We start from the raw sequence: 21,872 nt of genomic DNA, 5'->3' as shown, positions 1-21,872 counted from the left end.
AATTACAATCTAACTGTCACTGTCTGTCAGTGGAAAGACTTTTCACCACTTCACATTGATCAACTCATCAACATACACCAACTAGAATGATTTGAGGATCTTCGAAAACGACGCCGTATTAACTTTAATTGGGCTTATTGTTGCAATAAGCCCATTAAAGCCTAATCTGCAACTCGTTCTGTTTCCATCTGAATCTCCCTGACGACCACATTTCTCCGCACTTTCGTTCCATCAGCAATGGCGACTTCAATAGCTCGATTCTCTCGGAGAGGAGTAGCTTCCAACCTGATCCGTCGCTGCTTCGCCGCGGAAGCGGCGGTCGCGTTAAATACGGAGGCGCCGAAGCCAAAACCGACGGTGTCGCCGTCGCCGTCGCCGGATCGTGTGAAGTGGGACTACAGAGGACAGAGACAGATCATTCCCTTGGGACAGTGGCTTCCGAAGGTAGCCGTTGATGCCTACGTGGCGCCCAACGTCGTGTTGGCAGGCCAGGTCACAGTCTGGGACGGCTCGTCCGTCTGGAACGGCGCCGTTTTGCGCGGCGATCTCAACAAAATCACCCTCGGGTTCTGCTCCAATGTCCAGGAACGGTGCGTTGTCCATGCCGCCTGGTCGTCCCCAACAGGTTACTACTACTTGTTCACTCCCAATTGTGTTCTGTTTGTTTATGATGGTTCAGAGTTTGATTCTAGGGTTACTGTCTATTATGAAATTTTCAGGATTACCAGCAGAGACGTTGATCGACAGGTACGTGACAGTAGGTGCATACAGTCTTCTGAGATCATGTACAATCGAACCGGAGTGTATCATCGGGCAACACTCGATACTAATGGAAGGTTCGCTGGTCGAGACCCGCTCAATCCTTGAAGCTGGTTCGGTCGTGCCACCAGGAAGAAGGATCCCATCGGGTGAGCTATGGGGAGGCAATCCAGCGAGATTCATAAGAACCCTAACCAACGAAGAAACTTTAGAGATTCCTAAACTCGCTGTAGCCATCAACCACTTGAGCGGAGATTACTTCTCTGAGTTCCTGCCTTACTCTACCGTCTACTTAGAGGTAGAGAAGTTCAAAAAGTCCCTTGGAATCACTGTTTAGAGTTTCATACATCTCTTTTCCTCAAAGCTTCTCTTGTGTGTTTTGCGTGCTACGAGAGGTCTCTCGTGCATAATGCAATAAGTAGCTGAAGAACATCAAACCATTCAAATGCTTGTCTTCTGATTTTTTTTTTGGTTTTTCTGTAAGATTCAAATTTTAAACTGATTTTGGCTGGATAAAAGCAAACTATATATAAAGTTCTACTTCAGCTAAAATAATTTTAGCTGAAGTGATTTATTCTTACACACCATACATAAGTTTATAACATTCATGATGTCTTAAGATTCATGCGGTCTTCTTATAAGACATGACCAGATGGATTGTATTAAAGGCCTGCATGTTGAACCGATTCTCATCACTCTGCCACTCCTCCTCCTCGTCCAAAACGGGAGAACGTCCGATGGGTTCAAAGCAAAACGTTCCGGTGAATGGTACACCAGGAAAGTTCTCGTAAAACGGCATGCAATCCGTTATCGAATTCCCAAAATACTTGTCTCCACGGTTCGAGCTAGCAAACATGAACCCACCGAACACTGTCTCTCTGTTAGTTCGGCTACCCGAGACCAACTGACCATAAGCTCGACGAGGCGGCGGTTCGATGAGATGATGAAAACGGTTGTAAACATCGTTGCTCGAACCCATTGCAGAGTCCATATCTGTGTGATAAAACATACAAATATCGCCTGGGTTTATACCCGTGCCCGCGACACAAAACATTATCTGCTGTGTCCTGTTTACATCATTGATAGTTAAGTAAAAAAAAATGCTTAAATTTGTGTGGTTATGTATTAATATTGCATATAATCTTACCCAATAACCTCATAAAACTCTGTATATTTTATGGACGGTCCTCCGTCTAGCGGTTCGGCTTCTTTTGTAACACCGATGTATAGAAAATACGGCTTATCTGTAATCTGCAATATCATTTGTAAATCTCCTCGCAGTTTATGTATGCATTCGCATATAAGTATAGAACATAGAGATAGTTACCAGTGTGTGAAGAGATAGAATGAGATTATAAGCATCAAGCGGCCATACTTCGCCTTGTGTTCTAGCGAATAACCATGTTGTTTTCCCCTCGTGCACCAACACTTCGAGTATCTCTATTTTTGGACCGATTGGGATTATCCCACTTGAAATTCCCACGTGAAATTTGATTTCGACTGCATACACAACATATTATTTATATAAATACACCAAAATAAGTAGAATTTTACGGTTATCAGAGTGCATGAAACTAGTATTTTGTATGTGTGATTTTCTTTTTCAAGCAACAAAATATTACTATTTTTTCTTATTTTCAGCTAAAAACTTCTGTACCTTCATTGTTGTTTAGGCTATCTCTGGCAAAAACAAGTGCGACCGCGTCTACGGTGTAAAGACTGGTATCAATGTTGGCAACTTCAGCATTGGTACAAACGAAATAGTTGTGCGCATCACCGATCATAACGGTTTCTCTTGATATCTTTGCATCTACAAACAAGAAGAAAGGAACAACAAAACCGGTTTACCAATATACTGGTGTATGAACTATGTTGCTGATATAGTTATGTAATCAAATCTCACCAATTTCGGCGAGGATAGGTTTCAGATTGCTACAATGATCCTAGAGGGTAAAAAACCTATAAAGTTAGTTCCAATATAATCATGGAAAAATAGTTCAAATGCAATAATCTAATCTATTAATTTAGGGATTATCTTTGAAGTTCTCATTTAAATTTTAGACTCTTTCATAGTTGTTGCTAGAATATATCATGCCTCCTATACAATGTAACCTACCAACTTAAATTAAACCAAATCTTAACCGACATAGATTAGTTAAACTTAACTAGTAACACTTTTATAATATATTTGGTTAATCTCTTAATATAATTAGATCTAATTTATTAATTTAGGGATTATTTACTATTTGAAGTTCTCATTTAAATTTTAGACTCTTTCATAGTTGTTGCTAGAATATATCATGCCTCCTATACAATGCAACCTACCAACTTAAATTAAACCAAATCTTAACCGACATAGATTAGTTAAACTTAACTAGTAACACCTTTATAATATATTTGGTTAATCTCTTAATATAATTAGATCATATAAAACTGAACCACTCTTAAATCAACGAGTTCCATATCATTCCAGACATAAGAGAAAAAAATATCCGACTCATTTATAACGTAAGCATACAAAGACCGTGTATGCTTATGCTCATTGATCTTCCAAAAACCAAATAATTGTGGCATAGACCAACATAGGCTCATTTTCGTATCACTAACTTTACTTCCATATATTTACTCTTCGCCTACATCATATCACAACATACACAGTTATGCAAGAACATGATTTTTTTTTGTTCAAACAACCAAATAATGGTAGCATATGGTCAGTAGATTTTTTAAATATGTTTTTTTATATATTACATTTTACGAGACTATGTGTATAAGTTTTTTTTTGAAAAATGGCATAACTATATATGTGTATAAGTTAAAAGGTAAAAGGTGTGACAATGCAAATTATTATACTAAAAATGAAAGAAGATTAAATACAAACTAATAACAAGTACAACACAAATTATAACACTATTAAATTCTATATATATTTAATAAAATATTATATATATGTCTAATATGTATATATATAACTGTTATACAAAATATATATAATATTATACACACATATTATATATATCATATATTATTAATTGAAATTTGACAAATCAATTTCCGTCCTTTAGGGCGGGTCCTAATCTAGTTAAATTTAACTTGTGGTTACGGGTCTGGTTAAAACATAAAACCTATAACCGGTTTTCAACTGATTCAAAACCGAGTCGGTCTGCCCTAACCAAACAAAAAAAAGAGTTAAAAAGTTAAGGATTGGCACCCCAAACAGCATTATACCAACCGGGTCCGGTTTTGTATTACCGCAGACCAGAACCGTGAAATCTCTTACGTCCGAAATGAATTCGTCGACCATCGGTACTTGTGGCTCCTATACATCGACGCAAATAGGCACAAGAAAGTAAATTAAGTAAAAGAAAGTCTGATAAAAGATTCATTAACATTAACCAAATCAAATAGAAAGAAAAACATACTGTATTGGTATGAAGGAGAGGGATAACATTGATTTTCAAACCGGGTACGAACCCAATAATCAGTGTGACTCCTAGGTACATGTCATCATCCGTAATCACTGCATCTTCATCTTCCCATTTCATCTATCAAACATTAATTAAGAAATCTTCATAGCGAATTAATTAGTTTGATAAGTAATGATAAAATGTCATGATTAATTTTAGTTTACCTCTTCGAGTTCATTAGTAATCGAATCTGCATCGATGATTCCAAGGGAAGCAGTCGTAATTAGGATCGTATTTGCACCGATTTTACTTGCAATCTGATTATAGTTGAATAAGTCACTAAAAGTTAACTAATCTTACTTTTTAATTTTCTAACATTTGAAGATTCAATTATACAATGGAATTAGACTTCATGTCTTGTCTTCGTAATAGTTTATGTTTTTTAAATTTAAAGCCTTTAGTCAAAAAAAAAAGATTCAATTATACAATAGAATTAGTTACCCGGTTATGGATCTCTTCTATGGGAAAATGTAAACCGACAAAAGCAATTGCAAAATGTGGCCGGATTGGTTTGGATAAGGCAATTTCAAGGGCTTCATCCACGGCGATCTATGCAAAGCGTTTACAGTGTTACAACATCTAGTAAAAACAACAATGATATCCACACAGTATTGATGCAATAACTATGATTTTTTTTTACTTATTCAAGAAATCCTGTAAAACATAGGTTACATATTTGAATATAAAGAAACATGGATCATAAAGATAAAACATTTAATATTTATTTTTCTTACCTCGGGAGATTCGGCAAGAGAAAGACCGGAAGTAAGTCGGGGTCGAGAAAGAATACGATCGGAAACTCTATTCCAAAAACGGTTAACACAAGCAGCAGCGGCAAATGGTTTAGCCGGAAGTCTTGACATAATATTAGTTAAGATATCATCGGATACACTGTAAAAGTTACTCATGGCTAAGAATTTGTGTTGCGGTTTAGTTAAGAGTAGCAGTCAGATTTATAAGCGTATCTGAATGAACTTTACAAAAATAATTAAATAGTTTTAAATTTTATTTAGTTAACAACGAAAAAAATATTATTATGTTAGAGGTGGTTGTATTTCGATTATTGCAATAATATCTTATTATGCACTCAAATGATATACAATTAGAAAATTTTATAGATTTTATTATAATTTATTAATAAAATAACTAATCATATATGACTAATAAATATTTTTGCATGTTCCTAATTAATAAGAAAGATAATATTCATCTAAAGAAATTCGTCCAGAAATTCCACTAGGAATATTTCAGTCATTTCATGAATTTTTATTTGAAAGATAGAAGATTTTGGTGAACTGTAATTCTAATTCTCAAACATTGTGTATATGGATCATAAGAATTTTTAAAGATACATGTAGAAAAAAATAATTTTAAAGCCTTGTATTCTTTTATATACATTTTAAAATGGTAGGAGATCTTCAAGTAAAATAAATTATCAGAAAAAATTGCAAAAAAATAATAAATAGGTTCTAAATCCCAAAAACTACAATAAGATAAACTTATAAATATTCGAGTGTTGCTCTAGTTGTCTTCCTATAAAATTGTATTATTTAATTTTAAAAACTAAATATTTTTATGAAAAAATAGCACCAGTTAACCCCTAAACTACAAACAAAGTTGTTTTATGGTCCTTAAGAACTAAATGCATAAATTTATAAAATTCATATGTACAATAGAAACAACCATCTGTTATATTTATTGACATGTTCTTACATATTTTGTTGTATAATATTGTATTTGAATATTTGATCTATATATTTTTCTTTATGTTTGAATATTTTTCATCTACATATTTTTGTTTATATATATATATTTGTTTATTTCATCTTTTAGATGTGTGTTATGGCTCATTTTTCAAAGTTAGGTGAGGGATTTCTCATTAGAAATTGTTCTTTTAAATATGACACATTTTATTAGTTATTGAAATGATATTAGTAACATAACATATATACATATAGTAATTCATTGATGTTTCATATAGTATGTACTATTTTTAACACATTATTTTTGTTTTTTTAACAACGCAGTCTTTTTGTTTATGTGTGTAGGTATATGATCGAGTATTACTTTTATAGTTAGCAAACAATTTTCCTATAAAAGAAAAGAAATATGAGTGTCGTAGTTTCATGTTTTGATCAGATAATATTTTTGTGAGATAGATCGTGCGAATGTTATTTTATGTTACTAGACGAGCTTGTGAGTTGTAATTTTCTTACTCCAACTTTCATTTTGAAGATTATTATTCAGCAAGTACCTTTGCAATCAGACCGTGAAACTACAACTTCAAGTTGAATCCAGGTAATTTATAAAAGAAAAACTTTTTTGAAACTGAATAGTTTCTTCAGATAATGAAACTATTTACATTTTTATCTCCATAGTGTATGCCTTCTACTTAAAAGTTTTCTGTATGGTTTAAAACATACTTTTAGTTTCAACTATCAGGATAAATTTGCTAAACTGAATAATGCAATTGCAAAACTGGAAAGGCAAAAGGTCGAATGGCTAATTATAATTCAAACTGGATTAACCCGGGTTTGTTTATTCAAGCATCATGTATTCTAATCCTTTAATCAGTTACATATTATCTATAGTTTTCGTAGATTATTTATTTTGTAATGGAAACTTGCTCGGACCATCAATGACAAAAAAAAAAGGAAGGAATCCACAGACTATGAGATAAGAAATCTTATCTCTATTATGTCACAATGTACTTGTGTTGGATGCAGACACAAAGTGCCTTTGGTTTTGTTCATTATATCTTTATAGCACTTTTCTTTTCCTGAAAAAACGAAGAATCTTTTGCAATCTCGAACACTTGTTTCATTAGTGGTATAAATTTTCTTCTTCTTTTTCGGATGTGCACTGATCTTCTTTAGGCGTTACGAAAAGCGACCAGCCTCGGTAGTGTGCAGGCTGGATTAATGGATGGTAATCTTTCAGTGTATTTATCCAACTTCAAAATTGGTGATCTCCTATGCTATGCTGTAAAAAGAGAACCGTACATCCTAACGTTTGGTTGATGCTGCACAATTTCAGATGTTTGATAATTTTGGTTTATAACTTGAAAATAAAATTGAAAACAAAACTTGAAAATAAAAATATAAGTTTGACTTATAGAACTCAAAAATCTATATACGCTTTAAAGTTTAAAAAAATAATAGTTGTTTTTAACAACAAATTACTTGGAATAATTATTAATCGAATAAACTTGATTGATGCTAGTGACCATTTAGATGTTTGTTGAAAAATGTTCGTTTACCACAACAACACAAGTCATATCCGCCGCATATACGAAGCATTTTTCTCCTTTTTCGTACTCATTTAAAGAGAGTATAACATTTTGAAAGTTACCTTTCGAATGATTCAACATACAGTTAAAATAGTCTTTTCAGATTGGTGGTGTCGTACTTGTATCGTTACTATCGTAATAGGTAATAAGATCATGAAATAATTTGGGGGGGGGGGTCAAAAATATATTGAAGAAGATTATATCAAAGTATCAAACAGCTGTATAGGGACGATGATTTTAAAGAATCTCAATGATGATAAAGATGAGAGACTAAGATGACAATAGTGAACAAGAAGCCGATATGTTACTGTCATTTCATATTAAGGATATATCATATATCGTTTCCACACTACTTAAAAAATCAATTTATACATGTAACTACCATGAGCTAATTTATCAAATAAAACTTCAATTAGTTCAGTTTTACTACTTTTATTTCGGAATATGTCATGGCCCAAAACATCGACTTGTCGTTTTAAGTTAGAGTTAAAGATGTTTGCAGATGTTTTTATATTTTAAAAAGAAAAACATAATAACAGTTTATCAGGACGTCATGGGTTATGTTTTTGAAAAAATGGTGGTAAGAGTACATTTTCAAACATACAATAGAAAGAAAAAGACGAACAACAATTATATCTTTTCAGAAATTGAGTAATTAACAGAGTGTTGCCTTTTAATTATATAAGTTATAATGCTAAGAGTTTTTAATGTGATGTTTTGTTCTGTAACTTTGAACATCATAATTCATAACATCAACACCATGTGATTGTACAGTCTTTAATACCGTTAAAACCACATCTAAAAATTAAAAATAACCCATATCTATCTACTAAAGAATGCCAAAAAAAACTATTTCTACTGTATATAGTAACTAATACATGCCACTTTTGAAATAATCTAATAGATTTCTTACCACGGTCGACTTTTGTTTATGGTAAAAAGGTAATTAGGTAATAATCACTTGTTTCGACTAATCACTTCGGTTAGACTCTTGTTAACGCCAACAACTTACACCGTTAAGTTCGAGGTAGGAAGAACGCAAGAATGGTGTGAAAGAAGAAAAAATACAAGAGCCAACAGAAACGGCCGTTACGTTATTATTACTACTGACGTGTCTGCGTCAGCTCTTGGATTTTTTTTTCTCTGCTAAAAGCATTTAATTTTACCAGATTCATCATTTATATCACAGCCATAAAAGTGCGACAAAATCTCAAATTGTAACAGAACTATCATATTTTATCAAACCGGATATATTAAAAGTATAATCATAGGTTCTACTAATACCAATTGCGATATCGATAGCCAATGGTATACCTCTACTATTTTACCAGCCTTATTAACTTAATCACTTGACTTTTCACCATTTTACCAATAAAATTAGTAGAGTATTTCATAAATTTTTATATACACTTCTATCATACACTAAGTTTAGCAGTTGCAAGGGCAGATTTCTTTGTTGCTATTTATATACTTATGTAATTGGTTTCAACGTTCTTTTGCTATAATTAAATATTTTGCTGAGAATTAATAATAATAATTTCAACGTTCAACAGTGTTTCGTCCTGTAAATTTTCATTTTTCATGATTTGTAACGTATTTCGATTTCACGTGCTCTACTGCTCTTTGATTTGTTTACTATCATTAGATTTATAAAAAGAAACAAAGAAAAAAGGAAAAGAAACGTATTTAAGATATATACTCTTTTTAAGTCGAGAAAAGAGAAGAATCCAACTCGGCAACGTCCATGTGTAAGCCTCGGTAATACAAAACTTTGTCCCACAGTGCGATCCAAAGTTCATGCTCCACGCGTGTGAAGTCTTACTTGGCGCCACGTCAGTAATCAATGCATGGGGAAGTCGTGGTGATAATATTATCATTCTCACTGATTTTCTTCTTTGCAGTACTGAAATCATTACTAGCAGTTTAGATATATGAACTACAGTTTACATATACAATCTCAGTTTAACTTTTTGGTTTGAAAACGATTTGTTTAAAAAATACCGTTTGCAGACAATGAGAACATTGTATTTTTTTTTTTTGTAACTGATATGAGAACATTGTATTCTGAGAAACAAATTGATGATGATATTATAGAAAGGGTTGTAATCGATGTCATCTGTAAATAAATATATAAAAATAGACTGTAATGTAAGAAACGGTAATTTGATTTATTTGGCTGTGCTTGACCCCTTGTGTCAAGGTAAGCACTTCGATGATCCATTTATTCTTTGTTTTAAGACACGAACGAAGAAATAAAAAAACATTTGATTTTAACTTTGTCAAAGATAACCCAATTGCCAGTCTCGCTTACTTTCATGTAACGGAAATTCACTGGTTGGCAACGGCGGAATCGTGTTTTGATGAATCTTCTACCAGAAAAAGTTGCATGGTAAAAAAAAATACGTAAAAACATACACTTTTTGTAAACCGTAAAAACATACACTTGCTGACGAAAATACAAAATATATTTTTGTTAAGCTAAAAAGTGAATTTCAGTGAATTATTTGTAAAATTAAAGCTTCGTATTATAAATTATTATGTAATAGGATCTGTTCAAAATTTTAAATAAACAGCAATAAATATTTTAATGATAAAAGTAAACTATAATTTGTTTTATAATATTTTAAGGTGTTAATATATTATTAAAAGTATATTAAAAATAAGATAATATTTATAATAATAAATTAAATATTTTTAATAAATTGTAGTTATTTCTATATTTTGTAGCAAGTATATTATTATTAATATTTATTTTGATTTTAATAAAATAAATACTACAGAAAATATTTAACTAATTTAATATATTTTTCATTCCGTATATTTTAAATTTTTAACAGTTTAGTTATTTTTTCTGTGATTATAGGATTAAATGATGTTTACCAATTGAAGGCTTGAAGCCATGGAAAAATACATATTGCGAGAGTATTATGTGTATTTTGACCGACAAACAATTGAATGAAATATTAAATTACAACTAAAATAATAATCAATTAACTTAAAACAGGTTCACGTATAAGTCATGTTTAAAAGGGAATAATACAAAATAATTTACATTTCTTTTCAGATCTTGAGGCCACAGTTCTACCTTCGTACCAAAACCCAAGTGGTTCATTAGAGAGAGAGAGAGAGTGCGTGAGAGAGATTTATAAGCCTCCCTTTGGGCATAACAATTTTTGTGAACATAGAAACACTCACAACTTAACAAAAAACAAAAAAAAATGGGAGAGGTTCAAGAAAATCCCAAACTCTTATATCATCTTTTCAAAACTCAATGAATAATAACAATAATAATTTTGTTTTAACTAAGACTAATTTTTATTGGGTTCCAGGAGGGGAAGAAACCAGAAGCAGCAGAGGAGAAGAAAATGGAGGAGAAGAAACCAGAAGAGGAGAAAAAAGAAGGGGAAGAAAAGAAAGTGGAGGCTGATGAGAAAAAAGAAGAAGAATCTGAGAAGAAAACTCAAGAAGCAGAACCTACTAAAGATTCCAAAGATGAGTCTCCACCCGCGGCTCCTGAGGCTCCAGCACCACCTCCTCCGCCACAAGAGATTGTCCTTAAGGTTTACATGCACTGTGAAGGCTGTGCTAGAAAAGTCCGCCGTTGCCTCAAAGGCTTTGAAGGTATGTATAAAAGTGCATACATATTTATATGATTTTTCGCATTTCATCTACATGAAAATGTTTTCTTTGAAAAAATATTTACATTTTATATTTTTCAAGGAGTAGTTTCAGAATATCCAAACGTTTGCCGCTTGCTTTTACAACGATATATTTTTGTTTAAGATGATTAATGTTGTGGTCCATTTAAAAAATACAATCTCTCGAAGCATCTATTGTGGTGTTTTTTTTTCCAACAAATTACACACTCGACGAAAGCATCGAATAAGTAGATCACTGCAACTATATATTGTTTCTTTTTTCAAAAAAAAAAAAAACTATATATTGTTTCTGTCAACTACAGGTTTTGGTTGATTTCGTGAATAAGTATAGTTAGTAATCATTATATATTTGTGTGTAGGACCATATAAAGGTTGGGTTATGCTTTTAGTTATTAATATTATATATAAGTAAAAACAATCAAACGAGGAATTCTGTTTTTGGTAAACATGGTAATATGTTATTTTTCTTGTAAAAAACATGGTGTATATTGATAATATAGATAAATTTGAAGTGATCTTGGATTTTTGGTTTGATTTATTTAGGAGTGGAAGATGTGATGACTGATTGTAAATCGGGGAAAGTGGTGGTGAAGGGAGAGAAAGCTGATCCATTGAAAGTGTTAGCCAGAGTTCAAAGGAAGACCCACCGTCAAGTTGTGCTTCTTTCTCCGATTCCCCCACCGTCTCAGCCACCGGAAAAGAAAGCAGAAGAGGAGAAACCAAAAGCGGAAGAGAAGAAAGTGGAGGTAACTTTCTTTATTGTATTTTTCTGTTTAGTAAAGTTGATACTCCTTCCGTTTTGTTTCAAATTAGATGATGTTCTAGAAGATGAATGTTGTTTCAAAATATAAAATAAATGTTGTTTTGAAATATAAGATGCTTTTATGTATTTAGGTTAATTTTCACTTTATTAGAAATAGTTCAACCAATAAAATTTTAAGTACTTTTTATTATTTTTTTATGTTTATAATCGGTTGAATAGTTTTAAAATTATATCTATAAAATATTTTTTTTAGAAAAATAAATTTAGTAATCTTTGTGCAACAAACCAAAACAAAGGAGAGAGTGTTACAAAGGAGAACAAAAGAAGAGGAGGTGATTTTAGGAGTTGCTTTCTTGGGGATTAATGAAATGACTATTCATTTGTTTTTGTATTGCTATTATATTTAGGGTAAAGACTCATTTGTTTATTATTCAGTTTAAAGGGGAATATTCACTTTGCAGTGATTTCACATGGGAGGTGTATTGGTAGGATTGGTATATTATTGTCTAATTTGATGGTTTCATGTTATAGACTATATTTTATGTATATGGAATTTGAGTTAATTAGTCGTTTTATTTAAATTATCCGGCGAACATTTTGTATCAGCCTCCCGTAGTGGTTACGGTGGTCCTCAAGGTTCATATGCACTGCGAAGCTTGTGCGACGGAGATCAAGAAACGAATCATGAGAATGAAAGGTTAGTGTGTAATTCTTTAGTTGAATCAAATTTGATACATACAATATTTAATCAAGATGACATCACTACCACCTTAAAACATACATACACACGCGCTATTTTTATCTGATCATAATCGTCTTATTCGTTGAAAGCATGTGTAATGCATCATATTCATATGCAGAATCATATGCTATTTGTTTTTCTCATTCGGTATTGTTTGAACAAATTACTTTTAGGAGTGGGATCTGCTGAATCGGATTTAAAGGGTTCTGAAGTGACGGTGAAAGGAGTGTTTGAACCGCAAAAGCTAGTAGACTACGTTTATAAACGGACTGGAAAACATGCTGCGATTATGAAAGTTGACCCACCGCCTCCCCCGCCACCTGAGGAAGCGGCTCCAGCGGCGGAAGGAGAGAAGAAAGAAGAAGCAAAAAAGGAAGAAAAGGACGGAGGAGAATCCAAAGGCGAGGAAGGGAAAGAGGAAAAAGCAAAGACGGACGAAGAGAAGAAAGAAGGGGATGCCGGCAAGGGGGAAGGCGAAGCAGCTGCAAAAGACGGTGGTGGTGAAAGCGGTGGTGGTGGCGGCGGTGGGGAGGAAGAGGCAAAAGTTGTGGAGGTGAGGAAGATAGAGAATCCCTATTACTACTATCTTTACCAACCGCCCCGTGTGGCTGTTCCGCCTATGGAAATGCCGTCGTATGCTTATCCGCATGCATATCCGCCGCAACTATTCAGCGACGAGAATCCAAACGCATGTTCCATAATGTAACGAAGAAAACCGCAGACGCTAAATGGTTTATATGGAGAATATTTGAACATTTTTGATTCAGTGGATACATGCTGTCTCTTTGCAAGTAGTTTTCTTTTTTACTGTGGTTGTGCAGCTCTTTTTAACGGGCTATATATAATCAATAAAATATATAGATTACAATAGTTTATACTATAAATTTGTTTTAATTTTATGGTACATAGAAAAACCTTTTAAATCGATTACTGCCGGAAAATAGAAAATCAGTTTTATCGAGAATAATGTAAGTGTATTTTTCCGTTTGAGCTGCACCGAATTTGACGCGATCATTCCACACATTCTTAATATATAACCATTTTTTTACATATTTAGATATGGTTAGTTCAAGCAGATTTGATTTAGGAGTAAGTGTAAGTGTAACTATAAAAATTAGCTAGAGTTCTTGTTTAAAGCTACCATGTAACGGTAAAAAAAACAGTATAACTGCAGTGTTACACCAACTAAACGCAGGACTGACCCTTAAATTTTGAAGGCCTGAAACCATTTTTATGTAATTTTTTTTTTCATAAATTTGAAGATCTAAAAATATTTTTTGGGGGTTTAAGTCTATATAATCTTTTTCAAAAAAATTGGATATTTCTTACTTGTAACAAATGTGTCATTAGACATTGCTCAGGGCCGACCCTGACTACATGGTACTATGGTAGTTTGTTATTTTACCCAATATCGCATTATTTCATCACAATCACTAAACTAGTTGAAAACTTGTGGAAGAACAGTAGAGTTCACATCTGTAGTCCCCATGTTTAAAGATGTTATAAATAACCTTAATAGTATTACCTAGTATAAGCCCATTTCTACACTTCTCGACATAGTAAGAAAAAACGTCGTTCAGAGTTTATCGGTGAATTATTCATAGTTAGGTGAAACACTACTTCCTTGCCTCTATCAAAATAGGTTGGTCCATTTATTGTACGAATAAAGTTAATGAAAAATGCTGCCTTATCTTAGACTTGCCATTTTGTTTTGTCAATTGTGTTATGATTATTTCTTTATTTTTGCTAAAAAGTTGATGATTATTTCTTCTTAAATAATTCTGTGGTCATCATGTGTTGTTAGAAATTAAATGGTTGCACGTAATATCAATCAGTCATATAAAATACTTTGTTAGGAATCCTATGTTTTTTTGATGTTTTTTAATTTTGGGATTACCTCACTACTAATCCAAAAATGTTTTTTCCCTAATGAACATTATAATTTGGGATGAATATTTGGTTAAACTATTGTGATTTTTTGGCAATGAGGATAAGTCAGTAATCTTAGTCTAGTTTGATTTGAATATGGACAACATATAAACTTTCAGAACATATTAAAACTTAGATCAAAATCTAAATAAAGAGATTATGATTTTGGCTGATCCAACGAATTCTATTTAGAAAAGTATAGTTTTGTTTTGTTAACGTCTGTGATTAATGTATACATATTTTATGTCCTTTTATATTAAAATCGAGTTATCTCCTTTGTAATTAAAATAACCTCAACGAATCTAATCCAGTTTTTAAATTCTGTAAGAAAATTCCAATTCTAAAAATCGCATATAATAAAAAAGCTAAACTATGAAACAGATAGGAAGTTAATGTTAATCTTCTGTCCACTTTTAATATTATTTAAACATTTACTTATTTAAGAATAATTAGATACTAAATAATATATTTACAGTTTTACATGTTATAATCTAGTGTAAACTAATCACTAGTTATCTATACTATTAAAACACAAGGCCCTTTTTTGAGGTGTCCTTGGTTTTTGAAAGTATTTACAGGAGAATGCCACTGCATAATGTTTTAATCTAAGCTTTTTATTTAAGTGATTTGTTTTTACAGAAAACCCAACAATTTGTTTGCTTACTTTTCGTGAAACTGATCACAAAAATCGGAAATCTTTTTTTTTATTTGCCACACGGAAATCTTTGTTCAAACCAAAAAAAATTTGCCATTATAACTGCATCCAAACATTATGATATTGCTTATATAAAATCGGTTAACTGCATCCAAACATTATATTATTTCCTATGAGATATTGTGCATTCCATCCCTGACATATGTATGATTATGTACAAAATAAATAATGTAATTTACCATATGTAATTATATACAACATTCTCTCCAGCTTTCTATACAAATTTCCAAAGTAACAATTTAGATATAGAACGATCGATATATATTTTTGCATGTATTCAAACTCGAAAAACTAAAACATTTTAATATCATGGTAACCATAATCTGGTACAATATCGCAACTAAAATTGTCATATCCTATCTAACAATTACACCTGACAACCAGAATTTTAACAAACAATATCTAACAATAAATATATATCCCTACAATATTCCCGAGAATAAACGATTTTATATGAAAAGAATTTAAACAAACAATATGAGCAGCAATAATAATTGATTCAATTCAATTCATGATAATATTTTTAAAACAATACATAATCTAAACAAAACACTATTATAATCGCAACTAATTTGATATATCCCTGGTATATTCCATAAAATCAACGTTTCCTATATTTTTATTTCAAAAAATACAGAAATCACAGGTTTATAAATAGCACGATCAACCACATCAAATACAACCATTCTACATTTTCATTCTCTAACGTCAGAAGTTCTAATGGATCACATTCTCAAAATCAACAGTTTAAATGATGTTAAACCTTTCAAATCTTCCTGGAGTGTCCGAGTAAAAGTGATTCATACGTGGATATCATTCAGTCACCAGTTTGGTGCATCTCTTCAGATGGTCCTGTCCGACGAAAATGTAATGACCACGATTTCCTATCGTCTCTTTTATATGTTTAATATATGAACTAATTAAATAGTTTTAACATGTATACGGGTGTCAAAATCCAGGCCACTTGCAATCAATCCTTAATGCAAAAACTCTAGAAACAATGTGTAGTTGGATCATGGAAAGTTATTAATAACTTTTCATTAAATCAAGCATGTGGTTTTAATCGACACACTAACCATGTTTACATAATGAATTTTGTTCCTCAAACTTCAATAGTTGATTGTGAGGTTTCATGCGACAACATGTTCCACGAACTCATTGATTTTGCCAAGAATACAAATGGTTCATGTGACCCACGTTTTCTTATTGGTATATATGTTTCTTTCAATGGTTATTTTTTATTTATATATCCGGACCTTGGTATAACTGTTATGTTTTGTATAACAGATGGGATTGGCGAAATCTGCGACTTTGGTGGTGTAACACTCTCGAAAATCATAAGAAAAAGAGGTGGCGAAATTGGAGATTACTCTAAGAGATATCAAGTAAGTATTATTTTGAAATAATTTAAAATTTGTTTAAAATGTGTTAATTCTAATTTATATTTTTGCTTATTATATCAGCGACCACCGCTTTCAGTGTTTGATTACGGGGAAATTAGCCACTGTTTTGACACAGGATGTCAACCAAGTGAAAATTGGAGATATATGTTTAATCAGATTTGCTAAAATTTGGAACTACAAAAGTAAGTTAACTGTATTTATAATTTTCTGAGGTCCATTATATTTTTCAGTGTATCTTTATATTCCATTTTCTTATCTATACTATTAAAACATAAGGCCCTTTTTTGAGGTACCCTTCTGTTTCAACAATATCTACGACCAAATGCCATTGCATTAATTTTAGGCTATGATATTGATTAATTGTTGATTGAAATTGACAACGACTAAAACCATTTATTTTTCTTACATTCCATCAATATATGCCTTTTGAAACAGTTATTGACCACAAAATCTGCAAAGAATCTACACATATTTTAAACTAGGTGTTTTGCCCGCACATGCGGGCATAAATTTTTTATAAATAATTATTAGTTTATGTCTTATTAATCTAAAACCAGCATAATAAATTATTATTTATGTTTTTAAATAGTTAAATCAAACATCAAAATATTTATATATGTCAAATACTTTTAGTCAAAATATATACTTATTATTGCGTTAAGTTTTTTTAAAACACTCATATCTTAGAAATATTTTAGAAAATATATTTATATTTTTTGGTTGACTAATATTTAATAATAAATTATTTTGTATCTTAATTTTGTTTTTAATTTTTATAATAAAATATTGTTTTCAGATAGACAAAAAGAATATATATAGAAGAATTATCTTTTTCTTGATAATTCTAAAATATTATTTTGTAATCAATTATTTAATATAGCATATAACATATAAACTTTATATCATTAAAATAAATTAGTGAATAGTTAGAAACTAATAATAAATTAATAACCTATCTTTTTTTTTACATCAAATTAATAACCTATCTAAAAGTCCAAAACCTAATAAAAATATGACAAATAAGAAAAGTTAATATAACATATAAATTTAATATTAATAAAATAAAATTCGTTTTTATTTATATAGAATATTTATTTTAAATTAATGATTTAGCGACTTAGCTCAAAAACAAATAATACATCAATGATAATTTAGCTTAAACTTAATAAGAATATGACAAATAAACAAAATTAGCTAAAATCATGGAGAACATGACAAGTAAGCAAAATCATTTCATAAATAATAGTATAGATTTATATCGTGAAGGAAAATGTTTCAAAAAGAAAAAGAAATCCGATTTGAAACATTATTGAAGCATATTCTCTAATAAATACTTGGTATCCTATTTACTTGGGAAATCAAGAAAATCGTTGGAGGCCAATAACTCTTCGATTTTTGTGAAACCTAATATCATGTACAAGTACAACTATAAATATGTAGTATACGTAAAATCTTTAAACATAATGTGCCTGTTCCAGAAAATTGATTACTCTAAAACTTTTTTCTTCATAATTGTGTTGCTAATACTTTAGATAACTTTTATCTTAATCTATTAAAAGTGAAGTACAAAAAGAACTTAACCCTAAGTTTTCCACAATATTTATTAACATATGCCACTAGCATTAAAACTCAGTGTTTTGATTATTTTTTAAGCTGAGATTATTGGACCTAGCTAATTTGTCTAACTAAAAGGTCTACTCTAATTTGACTGCTAATATAAAAAGCCCATTACGTTGGATTGTGGTGGAGTTAATTACCACTCATCATTGTTTGACTTTGCGAATATAGCTTGGTTTAATAACATACAAAACTCGGTTTAATTTAAAATTTGATTAAACCATATTATATTTAAAATTCGATGGTCCATATTAATTAGTACTAGATCTTGACCCGCGCTTTGGAAGCGCGGAATATTTTACGATTTGAAAATTTTTACTAATAACTTAAAAAATATTTTGGTAACTTTTAAATAATATGTATCTAAAATATTTTTGCATTTAAATCAATGTTTTTAAATTCAACCCGATTGTGATTATACCGGTTAATCCGAAGATCTAACAATTCAATTTAGGTTTTTAAAATATTCATATTAAAAGATCACTAAAACCCGAGACTAATCGATTGAACTAATGGATGACCGATATGTAATCTAATTTGATTTAAATTGTAATAGTTTCATAATTTGTAATCTTATAATCCAAATTTTAAAGTTCATTATTTGCATTTTATGAAATTATGACGTTTCTAAAAAAAATTTAAAGAGAAAATTATGGATATAAAATAACTAAGATTAATTATTGTATTGTTTGGAAACATTGATAGTATTATATAAAATATATTGTTTGGAAACATTGATAGTAGTATAAATAAATAAGTATATTGTTTGGAAACATGGATAGTAGTATAAAGAAAGGAACATTAGTGATTTAATGTAGGTTTAACTATAAAGTATAAAGGTGTATTTAATTTAAAAACTTACAAAATAAATGTTAGGTCCAACAAAATGTTTCTGTTTTAATAAAATAGATGTCTTCATTTTTCATTTCATCAAATCTCAATCGTTTTGTCTTTGTAGCTGGTTTAACTTTATATTTACTAAATGGTGTTTGTTTCAAGACAACTTTTTGGGACTCAGTTTTGTGTGTGTGTGTTTGTTTTGGTTTCTTGGCTTCAAGAAAGAAATCATGTTTTTTTATAAACAAGAAAGCATGAGTAAGATTAAACAATGGTTGCATTTGAAATTTGTACTTGAGTAAGATTTTATATTTAACAATTATATTTTCTATAAAATATTTCAAAACATATAAAGTGGCACAATTTTTTTTAGTTATGCGATAAAGTCGTAAAATCATTTAGTAACAAAATCAATATGTAATATTACCTTTTTAAATTATTACAGATTATAATTTATTGTTATTATCAAAAACGTTTATGAACTATGAAATGGATTAGATATAAATAGAACTCACTTAAATGTAATATAGGCCCAAAAAACAAAAGACAATAATGTCATTAATGAATTTTTTAGTTAGTCATATCATTAAGGACATTTTTGGAAAATTTTAACATTTCATTAAGGGCATAAAATGGGAACGGTCCCCTTTTAATGGTATTGATTTAAAAAAAAAATCCTTTCAAATGTTTAACCTTTTTTTTTAACTCGAAGAAAGTTGAGATATCGATAAAAACCAAAATCAAAGAACATAAACCAAACAAAATAAAACAAAGACATAAACAGAGCCTAAAACTCATCTATGTTCACAAGTCTATTCTTTTCACATTTCTAAAAAAATTTAATATCAATGGAGCTGACCTAAGGAATAAATGTCTTGATCGGTCCCAACCCTGAAAGGAACGTCACCAAACCATACTAAAACCAACAACATTAGAAACAATCAAGAGGTAAAATCTACACCAATTCTAGCAGCTGATATCCATGTGAAACTTGCATGACCAGAACCACCACTATAACTAAGATACAAGGACAAAAGACCTTGAAACACTACTTGGGAAAACATCAAAGAAGACCACCAGCTCTTACACGCGAACATTCGCAAGACAGCCAAGTGACCTACAGAACAAAGACTGCCCACCTCCTCGCAAGAGAAGAACTTAAGTCAAGTTAACTGCTTCGTCTTGAAACCATCTCTCAAAACCACAAAGGACCAAGATAAGGTTTAGTAGATACCTCCACAGCGAACATAAATCACAAAAAACGAACCCAAAAAGCCAACTTAGGATGCGGCGAAGTGACTGAAAACGCAAGAACCAAACAAAAGCAGTATTCCCACGACTTCAAGCTAATACCAATTCACCACAAAAGAACATAAGTTCCAGTGATCGAAACGCTAAAAAAAAAAACATCCTTCCCAATGACAAAAAGCCGGCGATAGATATGCTAGAGGAGTCATCTTCTCCCGGAGACAGAATGCCGGCGGTAAAGAACTTTGAAAACCTCTTTTTCCAGAGTCTTAGCCGCTCCCGGTGGCAGTAAAAACCACCAACCACCGGAGCAAGAGAGAGAAAACCGACGACTACTCTTCTAACTAGGAAGAAAACTAATTTCAAATGCTTAACCTAATAACACTTTTTTAATATTACAAATTGAACATACACCCGCACGGGCGTGCGGGTCAAAATCTAGTTTCTATTAAAGGGGTAAAATCTTTCAAATAATGGAGTAAGAATCATAGACTAGATTAGTAACCTTTTGTACACTCTGATCTTTGCAATGTAAATCTTCATGTAATCTTTTTATTTCATCAACTTTGTTTCTCGAGTATGTACAGTGTCATTGACACACATGGAAGAGGAAAACAACAGTTGGTAATTGTTAATTCAGATGCATCTATTGTATTAATGTTAAAACCAGTTCAAATATTCTATTGCATATATGTTCTTATTCGGTTATTTTCCTCAGCAAATGTGTCTTTCTATCTGACAAATATATAAAGTGATATTCATCTTTCTTGAAGACCAAGGCGATAGTTTAAGGAACAACACTTTGCAGAAACTTTGATCAGATCAGGTGTGCTATTTCTCCAGAAAATAGCATGTATGCCAAGTCAATAAAACAAAACAATGAAAGGCACAATAAATACAAGAAGAAACAATATATAAGATAGGTGAAAGACACAACACCCTAGCCGTGACATTTTTTATTTTTATTCTCCCCCCTCACTTGACTTCCGTTTGAATCAATGTATGATTTCATTGGTAAAACTTTGATGATCTTCAACTCAAGATTCGTCAATAGTTTCAAATAAAAATATTAGGTTTCTCTGTGTTGTTTCTTAACTTTCCTCTTCTGTATATTCTTTTTGAAAATATGAATTGTCTGTAAACACAATAATACAAATACAGTCAGAATAATATTTACATAGTATTATATATATATATATATATATATATATATATATATATATATATATATATATCAATGAAATCTAATAAAAACCATAGTTATAGTTTTAAAATATTCAATAATTATTAAGTTGATATTTACAACTAATTAAATATATTTAAATCTTAATATTTTATTTATAAAATTTATCGCTAAAAATAAGTTTAAATATAACATATAATTATACAAATAGGTTTAGGTATCAGCATAGAAAACGAAAACCAAAAATCAAACTGAAGCAGA

General features: G+C 31.0%; 3 protein-coding genes across 3 annotated transcripts; 2 read left to right on the top strand and 1 right to left on the bottom strand.

Moving 5' to 3' along the window:
* The first annotated feature begins 59 nt into the window (after positions 1 to 59).
* LOC108805063 (gamma carbonic anhydrase-like 1, mitochondrial) lies at positions 60 to 1,339 on the top strand. The gene is made up of 2 exons (XM_018577013.2): positions 60 to 625; positions 720 to 1,339. Exons 1-2 carry the CDS (start codon positions 238 to 240, stop codon positions 1,094 to 1,096), a joined length of 765 nt encoding a protein of 254 aa, XP_018432515.1. The 5' UTR covers positions 60 to 237; the 3' UTR covers positions 1,097 to 1,339.
* On the bottom strand, positions 1,137 to 5,162 carry LOC108863615 (F-box/LRR-repeat protein At5g63520). Its single transcript, XM_018638105.2, has 10 exons — positions 4,961 to 5,162; positions 4,668 to 4,775; positions 4,391 to 4,483; positions 4,182 to 4,304; positions 3,971 to 4,078; positions 2,663 to 2,702; positions 2,417 to 2,569; positions 2,087 to 2,259; positions 1,907 to 2,010; positions 1,137 to 1,826 (listed from the first exon to the last, which is right to left on the bottom strand). Exons 1-10 carry the CDS (start codon positions 5,132 to 5,134, stop codon positions 1,382 to 1,384), a joined length of 1,521 nt encoding a protein of 506 aa, XP_018493607.1. The 5' UTR covers positions 5,135 to 5,162; the 3' UTR covers positions 1,137 to 1,381.
* A 5,419-nt stretch (positions 5,163 to 10,581) lies between these two features.
* On the top strand, positions 10,582 to 13,549 carry LOC108805251 (heavy metal-associated isoprenylated plant protein 7). The gene is made up of 5 exons (XM_018577248.2): positions 10,582 to 10,742; positions 10,845 to 11,136; positions 11,718 to 11,920; positions 12,544 to 12,634; positions 12,853 to 13,549. The coding sequence occupies exons 1-5, from the start codon at positions 10,734 to 10,736 to the stop codon at positions 13,383 to 13,385; spliced, it is 1,128 nt and encodes a 375-aa protein (XP_018432750.1). The 5' UTR covers positions 10,582 to 10,733; the 3' UTR covers positions 13,386 to 13,549.
* Positions 13,550 to 21,872: the final 8,323 nt, after the last annotated feature.

Source organism: Raphanus sativus, chromosome 5, assembly GCF_000801105.2.
Source record: "Raphanus sativus cultivar WK10039 chromosome 5, ASM80110v3, whole genome shotgun sequence".
Taxonomy (NCBI): domain Eukaryota; kingdom Viridiplantae; phylum Streptophyta; class Magnoliopsida; order Brassicales; family Brassicaceae; genus Raphanus; species Raphanus sativus.
Note: the sequence above shows the minus strand (reverse complement) of the source record. Positions and strands in the feature narration are given on the sequence as shown.

What these genes read in the sequence shown, in the direction of transcription:
- LOC108805063 (XM_018577013.2), top strand. Translation starts at nt 238, where the DNA reads ATGGCGACTTCAATAGCTCGATTCTCTCGGAGAGGAGTAGCTTCCAAC. An exon ending in CGCCTGGTCGTCCCCAACAG is followed by an intron (nt 626 to 719) that starts GTTACTACTACT and finishes TGAAATTTTCAG; the next exon opens with GATTACCAGCAGAGACGTTG.
- LOC108863615 (XM_018638105.2), bottom strand. Translation starts at nt 5,134, where the DNA reads ATGAGTAACTTTTACAGTGTATCCGATGATATCTTAACTAATATTATG. An exon ending in TAGAAGAGATCCATAACCGG is followed by an intron (nt 4,484 to 4,667) that starts GTAACTAATTCT and finishes AACTATAATCAG; the next exon opens with ATTGCAAGTAAAATCGGTGC. An exon ending in TTACTAATGAACTCGAAGAG is followed by an intron (nt 4,305 to 4,390) that starts GTAAACTAAAAT and finishes AATGTTTGATAG; the next exon opens with ATGAAATGGGAAGATGAAGA.
- LOC108805251 (XM_018577248.2), top strand. An exon ending in CGGAAGAGAAGAAAGTGGAG is followed by an intron (nt 11,921 to 12,543) that starts GTAACTTTCTTT and finishes ATTTTGTATCAG; the next exon opens with CCTCCCGTAGTGGTTACGGT. An exon ending in ACGAATCATGAGAATGAAAG is followed by an intron (nt 12,635 to 12,852) that starts GTTAGTGTGTAA and finishes AATTACTTTTAG; the next exon opens with GAGTGGGATCTGCTGAATCG.